The sequence below is a fragment of the Xiphias gladius genome, chromosome 16 (assembly GCF_016859285.1).
Source record: "Xiphias gladius isolate SHS-SW01 ecotype Sanya breed wild chromosome 16, ASM1685928v1, whole genome shotgun sequence".
Classification (NCBI taxonomy): domain Eukaryota; kingdom Metazoa; phylum Chordata; class Actinopteri; order Istiophoriformes; family Xiphiidae; genus Xiphias; species Xiphias gladius.
The window spans coordinates 9145571-9161281 of record NC_053415.1 but is presented as its reverse complement, the minus strand read 5'-3'; the positions used below and the strand labels follow the sequence as shown (position 1 = coordinate 9161281).

The window sequence follows — 15711 nt, the reverse complement described above, 5'->3', positions numbered from 1 at the left end:
TACTATCATTATTATTGAGCCGATTGGTTATTGCTAAACTTGTTATCTTTTTTAAAACTGTTTGTTCATGTGGGTGTATGTTTTGTGCTCCCTCAAAAACAAGATGCTACATCTCAAATCCTGATATAACATGAGAAATTAAAAGCATATTAATCACTGATTATCAGCAGCAAGAACACATCAACTGAATTTTTCTAATAATATTGTAAGAATGTATTGGTTTGGCAGATTAGTCATTTTCACATACCATCCCGTTTGTTTTGCTAATAGGGTCATGTGGAGCAATTCACCAACTAGAGCTTCTATATATTTCTGCTCAAGGAAAATCACCTCCCCATGCGATTGTAAGTTCATCATTGCCTTAAAATCACATCATCCTATTTGTGTAATCCAGCAAAATCAATATGTTTCCCATTTGTACTTTTGGCGTGTTGATCTGCTGGAAAATGAAACAAGGTTAGCTGCATAAGCTGTTGCTTTCTTGATGCTTTTTGTTCCACCAATGGCTTTTGTGTTGTGAATAAAGACATAGAGAATTCACTGATCAGCCACAACATTAAAACTGGTGACTGGTTTCGATGTTGTGGCTGATTGGTGTATGCTTAGATTTGAGAATAAAAGGACCTTTATTTAACAATGTTGCAATTTGTGTGTTGATGTGGCCTCTCAGTTGTAAATGTATTTCTGGTAAGTAGTTTAGATATTTTTTTTATTAGTAGAGATGAGAGGAATTTGTCAGATAATAACTTAAGTACTAGACAATTAAGCCCCTTTCACCTACAAACCACATGTATGACAAGATATATTAAGCAAGGGTTCATATCACTTTTGAACATAATGTCATTGGCAGATAGTCACACATGAAAAAAACAGTTGTGCGTCCTCAAGTGTGCATGTCACAGTTGAGCACGGATTTTGTGTTTTGACACATTTCGAATTGGTCACTGCTAGGGATGTCAATACATAAAACATAGACATAAGGTGTTATTGTAGTCCACAGAATCATAGGTCAAATATGCATCAGGGCATCAGCTGCTTATGGGCAAGCCTGTGAGGTTCAGGCAGACCATTCCCGATGATGCTCTTACCTGACATGCAGTCTGCCACTAACTATAATGAACGTGCAACACACTTTTTGTAATCTATTGAAGATACGTTGCTGGCTGCCATGAAGCAAACAATTCAAGATTGTAAGTCTCACAAATGTATTTTTTCACCATATGTATCACTATTGTTAACACTGAGTCCCCAACCTCACTGCGTCACTTCACCAAAATTAAGCATTTGGTGCTTTCTTGGTGCTTGCTGGTCATAATTGGATGTTTCGGCTCAGTTCCGACGGGTTTGTGTACTTTGCGAATTTCAGTAAGCTATGAGGGTGCTGATGCTGCTGGCTGTTCGGGAAACTGTGGAATTAGCTGTGGTGTCTGTTTAGAAGAGTGGGGTAGAAAAAAATAGATACAGTTCTATTATAGGCATTACATTATAGGCATTCATTTGTTGAGGGGGTTTTATTGCTTCCCCACAGATCTGCTTGTGGGCAATGTCTGGTGCCTGCTGGTGTGGCTGCCAAGCTAAGCTCTTATGGTCCTGCTATCTACCCATGCTCAGTCTTTTGGCTTTTTCTTCTTTGGCAAAACATTGAGGTGCTTCATGCTATTGGTTACAGCGGTAGTAAATTTTGACACCTCATGTTGGCACTTGGTTAGTTTCGAGGTATGGAGGTTTCCCCTAATGTTGTTGGGATTATTATGCTGAGTTTCCTCTTCCCTTTGACTTGGTAAACTGACATTACTAGTGGAGAGTAATAATTGTAGATTTTCTTTAAATCTGTTGACATAAACCTTGTTTATTTGGCTTCAAGTAACACAAAAACACAACATGTCTTTTAGGTCATCACATTCATATTCTCTCCACATACCTCATGTTCAGCTCAACATTAGAAAAACCTAAGTAATTTAAAATCATTTGGTTGTGTGACAGCATCCCTTGCTGTATATATATCATAAATTAGGCCACAACAACTGAGCCCTTCTTTAACTTCTCTTGATTAGCTGCTGGAATAGGATCACACTCGCTGAACTCGTGGCCATCTGCTGTTTGTCAGTGCTGCTTTTCATTTTGTCTGCCCCAAGCCAAGGGTCTTGATCTTGTAATTTTAGTCAGTTGATAAATTATCTGCTGCCAAGTTGATGTGTCATAGCATTATGCTGCATATCAAGTGGATCTATTCTCTTCAGTACACTAAATAGTAAATTTCCCTTGATGTTTGGTGGTGCATTGTTGGGGTATAGCCGCGTGGTGGTCAGTTCTGGTCTGGGAATGCTTATCCTTGCCTACCTTAAACCCCTGCATGGTGAGCTCAGCTATGTATATGCTGCTGTTTCTCTTAGATTAGTTATCTCCTGTGTTGTGGTCTGCTGAGGCAGTGGCATTTGGACAATGGACAAAAAGATACTAGACAAACTAATGAGGGAAGTTAGTTCTGTCCTGTGTGCTCTTTTCATTTCCCTAGAGTATGTGGGGGTGGAAGAGTAATGACCAAACTATCTATTATGTGCAACACCTTCCACCCACAGTGAGCACCATAATTGCTTTTGACAGCTCCTTCGGTGCCAGGATGCTCCACTTACACTATAGGAAAGAAGCACCGCCTCCCTCCTGTTTTGAGGCTCTACAACCACCATTCCACATAGTGGACCACAATGGCACCTAAACTATAAGACATCCAAAACATCCAGGTGTTTTTAACTGCATCTAACTTTTTGCTCACAGTTTGTCTTTCAACATCTCAGGTGTTGTAGGTATTGTTCTATGCCTCACTAAGAAATATCATTATCTACTGCTAACTGTATGCAGTACAGCTACTGTTCAACTATATGAGCTGCTTTTCTTATTCCCTTATTCAAATGCATTTTGGAGGTTTTACAGTAAACAAGTACAGTTCTGTTGAATCAATTACTCACTTTAATTTTTGGCATATATACTATGTTATATACTTTTGTATTTATTGCTGCTAATGCTTTTTTTAATTGTGTATATTACTCCTTACTATTGTGTTTTCACTGATTTTACTATAGTTGCTGATTAATGTCCTTAGCTTAGCTGGTAATGGCTTTGCTTTTAATTGGCGCGGTCCTCTTTTTTCTTCACCACTGTGAACAGTTCATCGAGGTTGTAATTTCACAATGGATTAATTCTTCTTGTCAAGTTGTTTGTTAATAGAGAAGGGTACATCTGAATCAGGCAGCGCAGCCTGGGTGAAGTTGAGTTAGGGTAAGCAAGAGAAGTACAAAGAAAATAACCATTTTTCTTGAAAATACACTGAAGGAGTACAATTAGCTATTTAGAATAACATTTTGACAACAAAAAATTACTTTTTTTACTTCAATGACTGTATTATGAGATAGAAATAGGTTGTTTTTCCAGTGTCTGTGAAGATTCTTAGTCATCCGGGTCATGGTATTCTGTTATTGCTATGCAAAGGCAACTGGCCTTCCTTGAAGTTCTTGGAGATGTTTCGGCTCTCATCCGAAAGGCTTCTTCAGTTGATTTTCTCAGTGAAGATAAGAGGGCTACTGAGGACACTGGGATTCATCCTTGTGGCACCATTAAATATCTACAACAAATGTCCCAAAATCCCAAACCTTATATTTTATATTTATATATATATCTATATATATATATATATATATCTCATCCATTTGCATTGTTTCCCTCTGTCAATACCCAATAACAGCGGACAGCAAGGGAATGGCCAAATGTCAAATATCAGAAAAAAGATAAAAGAGAAAAAATGTTAGATTTCTTTTTAACCCAGTGTACCTGGGTGCTAAACTCATCTCTCTCCTTCATTACATCGAAAGACTTTTGGAGCCAACTGCTGATGGAACTACCTAAGGCCAATGAGGCGTAATTAATGTAGAGCATTGCTTGGGCATGTGTTATTCCCCCTCTAGGCCTAGCCCAAAAAGCGAGGTGGCTCCCTGCATTACAAACCATGCATATTGTTACGGCAGTCTGAAGTTTGGCCACCCAGAGAGTCTGAATTTTGGAGCCTCTCTAAAGCCTCGAAATACCCACATGGTACATAGCATTGAGTTAAGATGCAAAGGTTAATCATAGCTTCTATCTGCTAATTAGAAAAACACATTGTATCGAAGGCTGGGTGAATATTACTGTAAATACATGTTCATTATTTGACAACTGGGATGGCTTTTTTAAACACTAGATTGTTGCACAATTGCTTTAAGCTTGTAACCCAATAATCTGAAATACAACCAAAAAGCTCTAGTTTTTGCTCAGCATTAATTCAGTAAAAGATCCTTTATTTATATTCACTTGAATTTGAGTGTATATTTATTCTATTTAACAGTACCATATATTAACACTACAATATCTAGCAATCCCTCCTCCAGAGGTAAAACAATTATTTCCAACTGCTTTCAACTGTTTAAAAACTCAGTTTGTGTCATGCCAGCCACAACAAAATATAGATAAAAACATACAGAAAGAATTATAACAATACTAGACAAAGAGACAAAAAGTAGAACTAACAGTTATCAAGAAGAAATGTAAGACAAAAAAAGACAAAAGGTCTTAGATTGGGCCTGAAGGTGTTGTTGTGACTGAGAACTGTTTTTGGCTTTGCTCTTGTTTTCAGTTTTTTCCTTACAGTAGAAATTGATCATATACAGTACTCATTTGAACTGTGACTTTGGCTCTGGTATGTTAGGTGAACTCATTCCAAATTTTGTACGTGAAAGTATGTGAAAAAGACCTTTGACCATAGCTATTATTAAAAGCTGATGCAGGGTTAAGTGCTTGTGAAATGACTCTGCTAATGCATCCCTGCCTTATTGAGCTGTGTCCCGGTAATAGATTGCAAAGTAAATGAGAAAAGAAGAAGATTATTTGAGAGCTAGAAATAGAACTTGATGGCCAAAAAATGTGTGTAATTATGAGAAGTGACACCATTTCCCTGCGGTAGAGCCAACACAGCAGTGGGTCCAAGGAGGATGTTAAACATAAATCTTCTAAGGCCTTTTTTTTTTTTTTCATCAATGTCGCTGACATTTAATTGGAATACAGTAGGAGAGAGAGAGTATGATATATAGATGAACTCAGTGGTCAGAGCAAAGATTGAAATTAGTTTTAGAGCAGTTCTAGTCATGTCTCTCAAAGCCATGTCTGGATGTTTGTTTGATACAAATAACGTGGAAAAATTACAGCTGAACTTTCAGGTTCATTTTAATACACATAGTAATAAAGATCTTCAATAAAGCTATGCTATAGCAGGAACAAGTTCTCTTTGTGATGCTTTATTACAGGTATAATACGAAGTACATCCACATCTGCAGGGTTAAATGTTTAGATAGTTTTAAGTTACATGTAGAATACCTTGAGTGCTTTGATCCCATTCTTTAGAGAGAGTCTTACTCCCCTTAGGAGAGCATTAATGTTATCCCCTAGTCTTAAATCATCAGAAAGCGTGAAAGGGTCAGTAGGGTACAATTGCTGAGTATGTTGTTGTGATTTAGGTTTTTCAGATTAATGAGTGGTTTCCCATTTGTTGGTATGTTGCTATGTAGGTTGTTTTGGACATCTAACACACATTTTTAATTTTTGCGTCAATATTGTACGTCTTTTCTACAAAGCACAAATACATGTCTTACTCAGATTTGTTAGAGAGGCAATCATCCTAATGGCTGCATTATCATGCTTATCTCGTGAGTGTGTTTGAGAGGTCATCATCACATAGGAATAGATCCCCCTGTGTTTAGCAGATGAGCCATTGTTTTCTAACTCGTCCATGGGCCCACTGACAGTAATAGCACCGTCTATTTGAAGTTGTAGTTACACAATGACAGTTAGAGAGATTTATAAGAGAGAGTGCTCATTTTCTCCCTGTTTACAATAAAATGCCATCCCTGCAGGAGGACCTGTTGGCACTTCACATGTCTTTTTGGAAACCTGTTTATCTGTGTATGGGTATGTGTGTGTTGTCTTTATATAGTAAGTATGCAAGTGCATCATTAGATAGGAAAATACAGTATGCATTTATGTGTGTGCATGAGGTTCTCATTAAGTTTCATCATGTTTCTGGATGTAAGCCATAACCATTATCTCACAGAGCAGATGGGAAATATTAACAATAATGTCATTTTCTTTCCATGCCACGCACAAGGCGATGTCAACTCACAAATGTTTTTTTTTTCTATAAACCTGAGGCTTTAAATTTAGTGATTATTAACTATTGCCTCTTAACCAGAAATGAAAATGAGCTTGCCCTGATCCTAAGCTTTTAATCCCATTCAGATGTGCAGAGTCATGAATGAATGAGTGAAGATGGAAAAAGTGACCGTTTTGCCATCAAGGTGGATTTAGAGAATATACACGGATGAATGCTCTCTTATTAACATGGTCACTACATAAACCATACAGTATGTGGCTCAAACAAGCATTCTGTGAGTTCGGTCAATGTTCAGTTAAAAGATACCTATGTTAGTACTGTCTTAGATCAGGGGTTTTATTTGCGTGTCCCTTTTTACTGTGAAGAATCCGGACAGCGTGAACAGTCACTCGTAAACAACATAACAGTTACTTTTAGTAACCTTGTTTAGATACAGCGCACACAGCGTGTCTGAGCATATGCTCATTCACGCCAACTTCCCTCTCACCATCTCCAGACAAATTAATTTCTGGGAGTTGCCTTCAGCTGCGGGTCTGGCCATTGCACAGCTGTTGCAACCAACTGCAGCACACGAAAACAACTCTCTCAACACTATGAATCTTTCAGTTTGGCAAAATATCCGAGACCACTAGATTCACTATAAATGATGAAGTACTTAATCATCCTTTACCCTCCTTAATGAAGCACAGAGCAGAATGCGGTATTTTTAAATCAAATTAAAGAAAACACTAAAGAAAACTATACATTGCTGTCACTGCAGGCAAAATCTAAACTAATGATCATATCATTGTTCTTCTCTCCCCTGCCTAACTTCTGGCTTGTCATGCACTGCTAATATGGACATCCACGCAGGCTCAGGTCAGTGCTGTTCATTCTGTACATATACTCTGCTTTAGCTAATGAAAAGAAATTGCATGCCAGATCTGTCCTAGTCACATACTCCTGTGACCCCTTTGGTATTTTGGTCGAGAGGAAGAACAATAGGTTGATTGGAGAGCATGCTACATAGATGGAAATAATTTATCTCAAGTGCATCTGGATGATATCCCGTCTGCTTTCTAAATGGATGGACTGATATTTTCTAGAGAACCCTAGGAAGTCATTATAATGTCAATAGCCGGTAAAGCTTTTGAGAGTGCACTCTCAAAGAAATTTAGCCGAGTAATTTCATTCTTGTATTGTTAATCTGAAAAAAAAAAAAAAAAAAAAAATTCAGAAGTGTCGAAAAGAGACCAGAAGAGCAGAAGATAAAGACTCCCCGCATAAGAGTTAACCATTGAGAAGATCTGATCTGTAGCCACTGAGTCTTACTGATATGATGTACTTAGGAGCAAATCCTGTATTTTTTCTGCTCCATCCTTGCGTCGCAGTACACCGGCTTTAACCTGCCAACAAATTATTTAATATCTGTCTGACAATTTATGCGTCATGTTACTGTAACCCATTTGGTAATTGCTATGGTGACATGATTTCTCAGTGAACAAATGGTGTTAAGCGCTCAATAATAATAGTGTATAAATTGTGGAAAGTGACTCGAAAGTGATTTTTGTGGTCATGAAAATTAGCTGTTAAGTTGGAGCTGGGTTTCTACACTAGTATTGGAGAAAGTGGAAGCAGAGCAGCTGCCAGTTTACCCAGCAGGGGCATCTGCAGGGACAGATGGGAGATGATGAGCGTGTGTAATAGGCATCTGTGTGGCCCGTGGGGGAGGGAATACTCAGCACTCCTTCCCTCTCTCTAGTCTGCACACACACACACTCGAAAACGCACACACTTACAGGCACCGATTACAGCTTGTCATAGCATTTTCCACAAATTGTCCTCTAGAGTATACCTTTTACTTTTCAGCAGACTGTTACATAGATTGAGAGGAAACATGTGTTTACAGGGGCATTGCACTGGCTGTGCCCTTGGTTATACAGACATGCCAGAGTCACTGGTTGAGTGGGGAAAGGTGAGGAGGCTCAATATCCGGCCAATTACATCCTCAGCTAAAAGGCGTATTGCTGTTGTCATTGTTGTTTTACACACCCCATGCTGTTCTCCCCAAATCATGCAAAGGTTTTATTTCAGTTTCAATAAAATACTTTATTTGTCTTTTTCTGCAGAAGTAGCGTGTTAAGTGCCCATCAGTTAGTTCAGAGCCACTCTGTGGTGAAAGGTGCACTTTCTTTTGTTCGAGTGTTGAACATTCCTTTTAACTTCTGTTACAATATATTCTAATGCTTTCACTTACGCTTTTTAGACTGTCAAACACTGAATGTAGAAAATATAAGGGACATCATCCTGATATTAAACTCCAGCATCTCAACACTAAATGTTTCTTCTCTTAATTGGGAGCAGTATACATAGACTTCAGAGCCCACCAAAGAAGCATTATGCATGTCCATACAACAGCACAAGCCCTTAATGTTGAAAACAAATGCCATAAGAAAAGAATACTAGCAACATATTGTTTGAGTAAATGAGATTCTTGTCATGTGAAACAAGCCTGTAGACATGTATAGCTTCTAGATTAAGGTAAGATTTTATACCTGAGAACAAAATAAGTATTCTTTCTTTTTTCTTGCTACATTTGCCAAATGAACACCCATGAGGAATAGTGGTTTTAACCTAGAGACACCTTATTAGTGTAATATGAAAGGAGAAAGTGTCCCTAATATCCTCTACATTTTCTACAAGTGTATGCACAAATTGTTCTTATCTGTAAATGTAGTATGAGTGTGAGAGTGTGGAGGTGGGGGCGGGGGGGTTTATATGAGCTGATTTGTATACTTTACACGTCCGGGCAGGCAGCTGCTGTCTTCCGATTATCCCTCATGTGTGTCCCTTTCCCTGTGTGTGTGTGTGTGTGTGTGTGTGTGTGTGTGTGCCTGTTCATGTGTGTGTTTGCACATGCATGTGTACAGGTGTATGAGGCTGTGCCATGCCACAGTGAATGCAGCCAGTACGAGTGGAGGATTGAGCCCTGGTCTATTTGTACCATCAACACTGTGGATGACCTGCCAGCCTGCGGGGAGGGAGTCCAGAGCCGCAAGATCAGGTCAGTGAGCGGGTTAGGCTTGGCAGACTGCTGGCCTGGCACTGCAACACACACTGAGAGAGGCAGACTGGCTGCGGTCCTGCGGCAGGCACTCACACTGGTCCTAACACTTCTAATGCCCGGTGGAAAAAACAGTTAAACTAACTACTGCTTACTAATGAGCTTTCTTAGATTTTTTTTTGCAGTGACTTTTTAGTGGTTTAGTAATAGCCACAGAGGAAAGCATCGAAGCGTTGACCTTTTCTGCAGGCAGCATGTACAGGTCCTGGTATTTGATTTTCCATGAAAATAGGACATGCCAAATTGGGAAACTGTGTCACTGTGTCAAAAGCAACTCAGTTGGTCTTGTTTAGTAAATTGTATGCCCAACTGTAAGTGTGAGTTACAACCACAGATCTATAATTGGTCATCATCCTCCCTTTTTGCTGAAAATATGGGTAATCTAAAGTCATTTGAAACCAATTCTGTCATTTTTCTAGTGAAAACAATGCAGCAAATAGACTTTTTGAGCCCTTTGTCAGTTTTATACAGCTAAATGTTTAGAAACCCGAACAGATAGGACAAATTGTAGAGGCCTTTAAAAATAAACGAGCTGCAAAATCTCAACTGAGAAAAGTAAAAGTGCAATCTGTTTTTGAGTCAGAAACTTTGAAATAGGTTTTGAAACTCAAAAAAGGACCCAGTTAGAAGTGCCCTAGAGACTAGTTATACAGCTGCATCTGCTGTTCTTCTAGGTGTGTGAAGAAGGGAGCGAGTGGGGAAGCCAGCAGTGTGGAGGACAGTCTGTGTGATCAGGAGGAAATGCCACCCAGAGCCCAGGTCTGCTTTCTGGCTTGCCCCAACGACTGTGTCTTGGCACCCTGGGGACCTTGGACCAACTGCTCCCTGGTAAGAAGCAATAACGAAGTGACTGTTTTCCTTGTTAGTTGACAGACTGTGGGGTAGCAAGCTGGTTGATTTGTTGTTATTACTGAAAACATTTCCATAATCTATAGCAAATAAGTGAAAATTTTAAATATCTTGAAGCTCTTATAGGAGAAGGTACAAACTGCCAGATAAGCCACCGGTAATGACATATCTTGATCAGAGGTCTTTTCTTTATTTAATAATGATAAAGAAAAAAAGTGTATGTGTATTTGGAATACCAATCCAAATACACAATGCTGTACAACTCACATACAGTTTTCCTCTTTTATCTAATACTTAAGGATTATAATTGATAAAAAGAGCCTTTTTTTATATTTTGACATGTAGTACCGTAATAACTAATTATAATTTATCAATTTAGAGAACTGTAAAACATCTTTATAACACTGTTAATACTTATTGAGACTAATATATCAAACCTTTGCTACCTCACAAACGCAGTTTGCAATCAACAACAAACAACTCAAACAAATTCTAAGTTTCATTTTGAACTCTGGTTCATTTATGACTCGGATTTTTGTAAAGATTTGTGACTCTTTGTGACATAATTTAAAAAATTGATAGATTTATCAATCAAAAGGATCAACAGCTGCAGTACTGTTAAAATGATCAACAATACTCCCCAATATAGAGCTATTTTGATGGACAGAGGATAAGTGCTGAGATTTGCTTTAAAAAGCATAATGTTTCATCAGGCTTCTACTAAATATAAAGGTTAAAAAAAACAAACTATTCACCCATTGGGGAGGTGTCGGTAATAATTAGTAATAAAGAGCTGTTGTGTGCATCCACCCAGCTGTTCTGTACATTGCGTAGTTTGAAATCACATTTTGCACTGCAGTGGTGGGTATTGCAAATTAAATTGAGTTTACTAATGTACCTTAGTTCTCCAGTAAAGGATAGCCCCCAGGCTAGAACTATGTAGCATATGCTCCCCAGTGATTGCAGCCACAGGGTACCGGTCACACGGCCATGTAGGCATGGTGTAGGTTTCCTGTCAAACACCAGTTCATTGGAGAGAAAAGTTGGGCAAAGAGATAAAAGTGACTACTTAATAAGTCTGAGTTTTCTCTACAGACATCTTGTTTCATTCAGTCATTAAATGTGCAAGCTTTGGCAGCACTATTAATATAAGTAAAAATTAGCCATTTCATCTATTTGGTGATATAACTATGTTTAAAACTGTTGAAAGCCAATTAACTTGCAACATCCATATACAATTTGGATTTGTTTTGTACCATTAAATGCACCCTGAAACATTTCAACACATGTGGCACAGGGGAGATGGTGGTATTTCCATTTGTGTGTTTATTCAGTCAAACAAATTGCTAAGTTTAAGTAGGGCTTGAAGGATAACTAAGACTGGTTTTGACTTAAATGTCTGACTTAAGGAAGGACTTCTAGGAAGCAGAGAAACCCATGCCTTTGTACGAAATTAAAGATAAAGATGTCAGTTTATACACATTTCCACCAATATTAATTTAAAAAATGATTTTAAAAAAACATTTTTTAAGCTTTTTCAAAATAGGAAAGAAAATACATTCTACAAAGCCTTTTGTATACTCAGTAAAGATTTAAATGATTACAAACAAGAAAAAAAGTCAACCTGAAATTATTCAAGGCACTATGACCTGCATAAATACAGTGATCTACCATTTGCAAGCATGTGAATAATGAATGAAGAATTTGCAAACTGATACATCCTACCCATACATTTAAGATGATTTGCAGTCACTGCTAAGAGTAACTGTCAACTACAAAATGCCACTGAAATTATGAAAGTCAGAGGTTTTGAACTGTTCTCACACTATTCAACTATTTTCCTTCACCCGACCTTTGCAAAATTCCACAGCGAAATCACACAGCCCACTCACTGAATTGTTCTTGACACTTTCTCCATCTTTCACCCAGATAAGAATCTTACCATCAACTGTGTTGACTTCTGACTGACTGAATGATTGACATCTTGAAAAGTACACACATAAATTCCTAATGCCATGGAGGTAGAAATCTCATCCGCAAATGGACAGTTTTTAGGAGAAAGAGAGGTGTTTAATGTAAACTATGCTGGTCCACTGTAATTAGAAATAGTTGTATAGCCCTGGGCCATTCCTGTATTGAGCTGGAATGAGGATGTTGTGCAGTGTGTACAGGTATGTGATGAGATCAGTGGTATTTTGGGGTCCAAAGGTGGCATAGCAATAAAGGGCAGCATCCTGGGTAATAACACTGTGATGTTTTCCACACTGTCCACATATACATTCACAACAGTGTTATGGGCAATGATGTGATGCCCACTGTTCCAATAAAAATGCAATTATGAGGGATTGCATTTAGCTTCAAGACTCTCTGAAACAGACATAAATCACACAGTATCAACAATAAGCCCAGAGAGGTCATTATGCCAAAGCACACGAATGACAATTTTACAGTTCTAGATCATGCTGATAGAATACGGTCAGCCAACAGTAAACGGACCTTAATGTTATGATGTTGCACTCCCCCAAGGCTGTGCCTTGTCACATATATCCACTTTCATGGATACAATTTTAAGGACCAGTTAAAAAAATTGGGAGCATCAACTTGACTGGTGTCAGGATTGCATCTTATATTTTGAAGGCAACCCAACTGAAATGAGAACCAATGGCTACCAATGGCTATTCAACAATCTTCAACTCTGCTATGTGCTTTTGAAAATACTGGGCAATAGAGAACTAAATCTTCATTTGTCAGGAAAAATCCTGTTATAATATTGGTTAGAACAACAGTGATTTGTAGTGTGTACCTCGGTTTTTCCCTCATAAGCTTCAAAATACAAAAAAATTGGACAAATTCTGTAGGGAGAAACACTTAACACATTTGTGCCTTACTAAACATCGTCTTCATATTCAAGAACATGTCTGTTCATAAGCTATTACCCCCAGCACAGCTTAGGGCAGATTTTTAAATGGTTATGATTAGAATCAACAGTTTTGAGATGGTCGCCATTGCTCCCTGTGGGCAAAAGGTAATTGTCCCCTCTAGGTTGTCGTTCCAAGTAAAGGAGATTATGGTTTTTGCTGCTTTTATAAAGGAAGGAAATGGGGCATAAGTCCAACAAGCAGACTGGTGGATCCACCAATCTATCCAGTATGTCTAAAGAGCTACGCTGAATGTGAGTTATTAGTATTCTGCTGTTTTTATGCCAGTGTACATACACAGGATTGCCTGATTGGTCCCATTTATAGATAAAGAACAACACTGGCAAAGAATCTCCAAAGTGTGTGCTATTGTGTGTTACACAAAACGAGTGGAACAGTGAAGCAGTATGTGAAACAGAACTGTACCTTTGCTTTCAGTGTTTTAGCGCTTACTGGAACTTAACTGAGCTTGCAAATTACAAATGAACAGATTTAAGTCATTGATTTTGTGGACTTAGTGGGTTTTATTAGTGTAGTTATTTTACAGTAGTTAAGGTGGTGTAAAAAATTCTTAGAACTTTGTCCTTATCTTTCTAATCTGTCAACAGCCAAAGGCACAATTGAGCCTTCAGATGGCAGGACCTTATGCTGTATGTAGCAAACGAATGCACGTGTGTGACTGTGAGACTGTTGTGAAAACATTAAGGGTACAGTGACTCCAGCTGATTCATGAGGCTCACACAGAGGTCCCTCATTAGAGGGTGACAGTGATGGAGTTGCATGTATCAGGAGCAGAGGGGCAAATGCAGCTCAATACAAAGACCTTCATCAGTAGACTCTTTTTTTTCCTGAGAGACTGAGCTGACAGTTCCTCCACATTCGCACAGCCCTTGCTCCTCTGTTCACAATTACCATTCCCCTGTAGTGCAACTTGAGCAATGTGCAAATTGTCATCATGCTACCTCTGTCCTTGGTAGATATTTTGCAAATGTTATTCTCTTACAGTTCTGATATTTGCTGTCTTAATTTGTATCACACTTGTCTTCATCTGCCTTCAGCTGTGCCATGTAAGTTGATAGTACAGCTGTTGATAGTAAATTCAGGTTTCTCCCAGGCTACCTGCTTTGCAGGATGATTCAGACATTCAGCCTTAAAATACAGCATTTGTAGCACACAGCCGGCAGCAGTTATCATATACACATCAGATAATGTTGAATTCCATCCAAATAAGTGTTCTAGTTCTTTCCAAGTCCTCAGATGGGGAAATATAAGAGGATGTTTATACAGATATGTGACAGTAAATTTGCATTACCTTTTAGAGCTCAACCCTTTAATACCAAGACATTGCTCTAAAAAGGGAATCACCCAGAAACCATTTCAGTTTGACATCAAAAATGTCAATCGAAGCTTCAGTACATAATTTTTGAAATATCATAGTTATGATGTGCTACTCATGATAATTACTTATTTTATCATAATTATGATATACTATCACATCATTATAATATCATATATAATTGTTATGAGATCATTTTCAAGTAGCAGAAATGGGTTTCTATAAGTGGAAAACAACATTAGCAAGTACTGAATTATGTAAAAACTAAAGTAAATTTTGGAGAGTTAGTTCACTTAGTTTATCAATCTAATTGGTACAGATACAAAATGTCAGTTAAGACTGGAGTGAAAAAAAGACACTTACACATTGTTGGCCAGTTAAACCAGGTTTGAAACGAGATGCCAGTGACTAATTTAAGAAGAAATTGTAAAAAATGGAGAGTTAGCATGATGATGTTTAGCTGGGGAAAGAGCTATAATGAGGCTCAGAAAGGTCTTCTTCATATTTAGTATTCAAATTGCATTTAGTATATATGACCTGCTATTCAGATTTTGGGTAACTTGTCAGTGGTTCTTTCCCAATAGTTAGTTCCCAATTTATAGTTTTTCTTCAGTCAGCTGCATCTGTGGCTTCCTTTTGACTTCACCAGATAAATCTACAAATTAAAACCACTTACCTTTATTTCTAACATTCACGTTTTGATATCACTTAATCAATTTAAGAGATAAAATTAATTTTAAATGGTTTCTGTACACAGCTTCCAAAGTCTCTTTGCTATCTCTCCTTCCAATAAGATAATCTCCCCATGGCTGTAAAAATATAATTTGTATTATCTGATCTGTGTAGCAACTTCTCTTTTAAGTTATTTTTAGCACACCTATAGCATGGTTTATCACTGGCATTTTGAAAATCATTGCTGACATTTTCTTGGGTTTTTTAGGTGATCTACCAGATATTTTCTCATAAATTTAAAAACCAACCCCCTGAACATCAATATTTTTTCTTTAAATATTAAAAGATGTTATTTAAACAGGACTCACGGGGGCCATACAAATCATATAGTTTAAGTTCACAGTGCTTTCATATCATTGAAATATCTTTTTAAAAACAAGCAAGGGATTGTGGAAGAGCAGCAATTGCAGTTCATAGTGTTAATTACATCTTCACAAACATTTATATGAGTTAGACTTTGCTCATAGAAGACACATTGTTTTAAACAAAGAGAAGAGCTGCTTTGTATCAGAATTAGCTGCTGCACTTACACAACATACAGTAGCATTCATTTGCTTACATTGCGTTAGAGGATGTTTGC

The 15711-nt window shown here is 37.9% G+C and overlaps 1 protein-coding gene across 1 annotated transcript in view; it reads left to right on the top strand.

The window, feature by feature from the left end:
• Positions 1 to 15711, top strand: part of thsd7ba (thrombospondin, type I, domain containing 7Ba) — a 167720-nt gene that overhangs the window by 134545 nt on the left and 17464 nt on the right. The window contains exons 17-18 of the mRNA XM_040149288.1: positions 9103 to 9236; positions 9971 to 10124. Of these exons, the coding sequence (XP_040005222.1) occupies positions 9103 to 9236; positions 9971 to 10124 (288 nt within the window). The remainder of the gene's footprint in view (positions 1 to 9102; positions 9237 to 9970; positions 10125 to 15711) is intronic.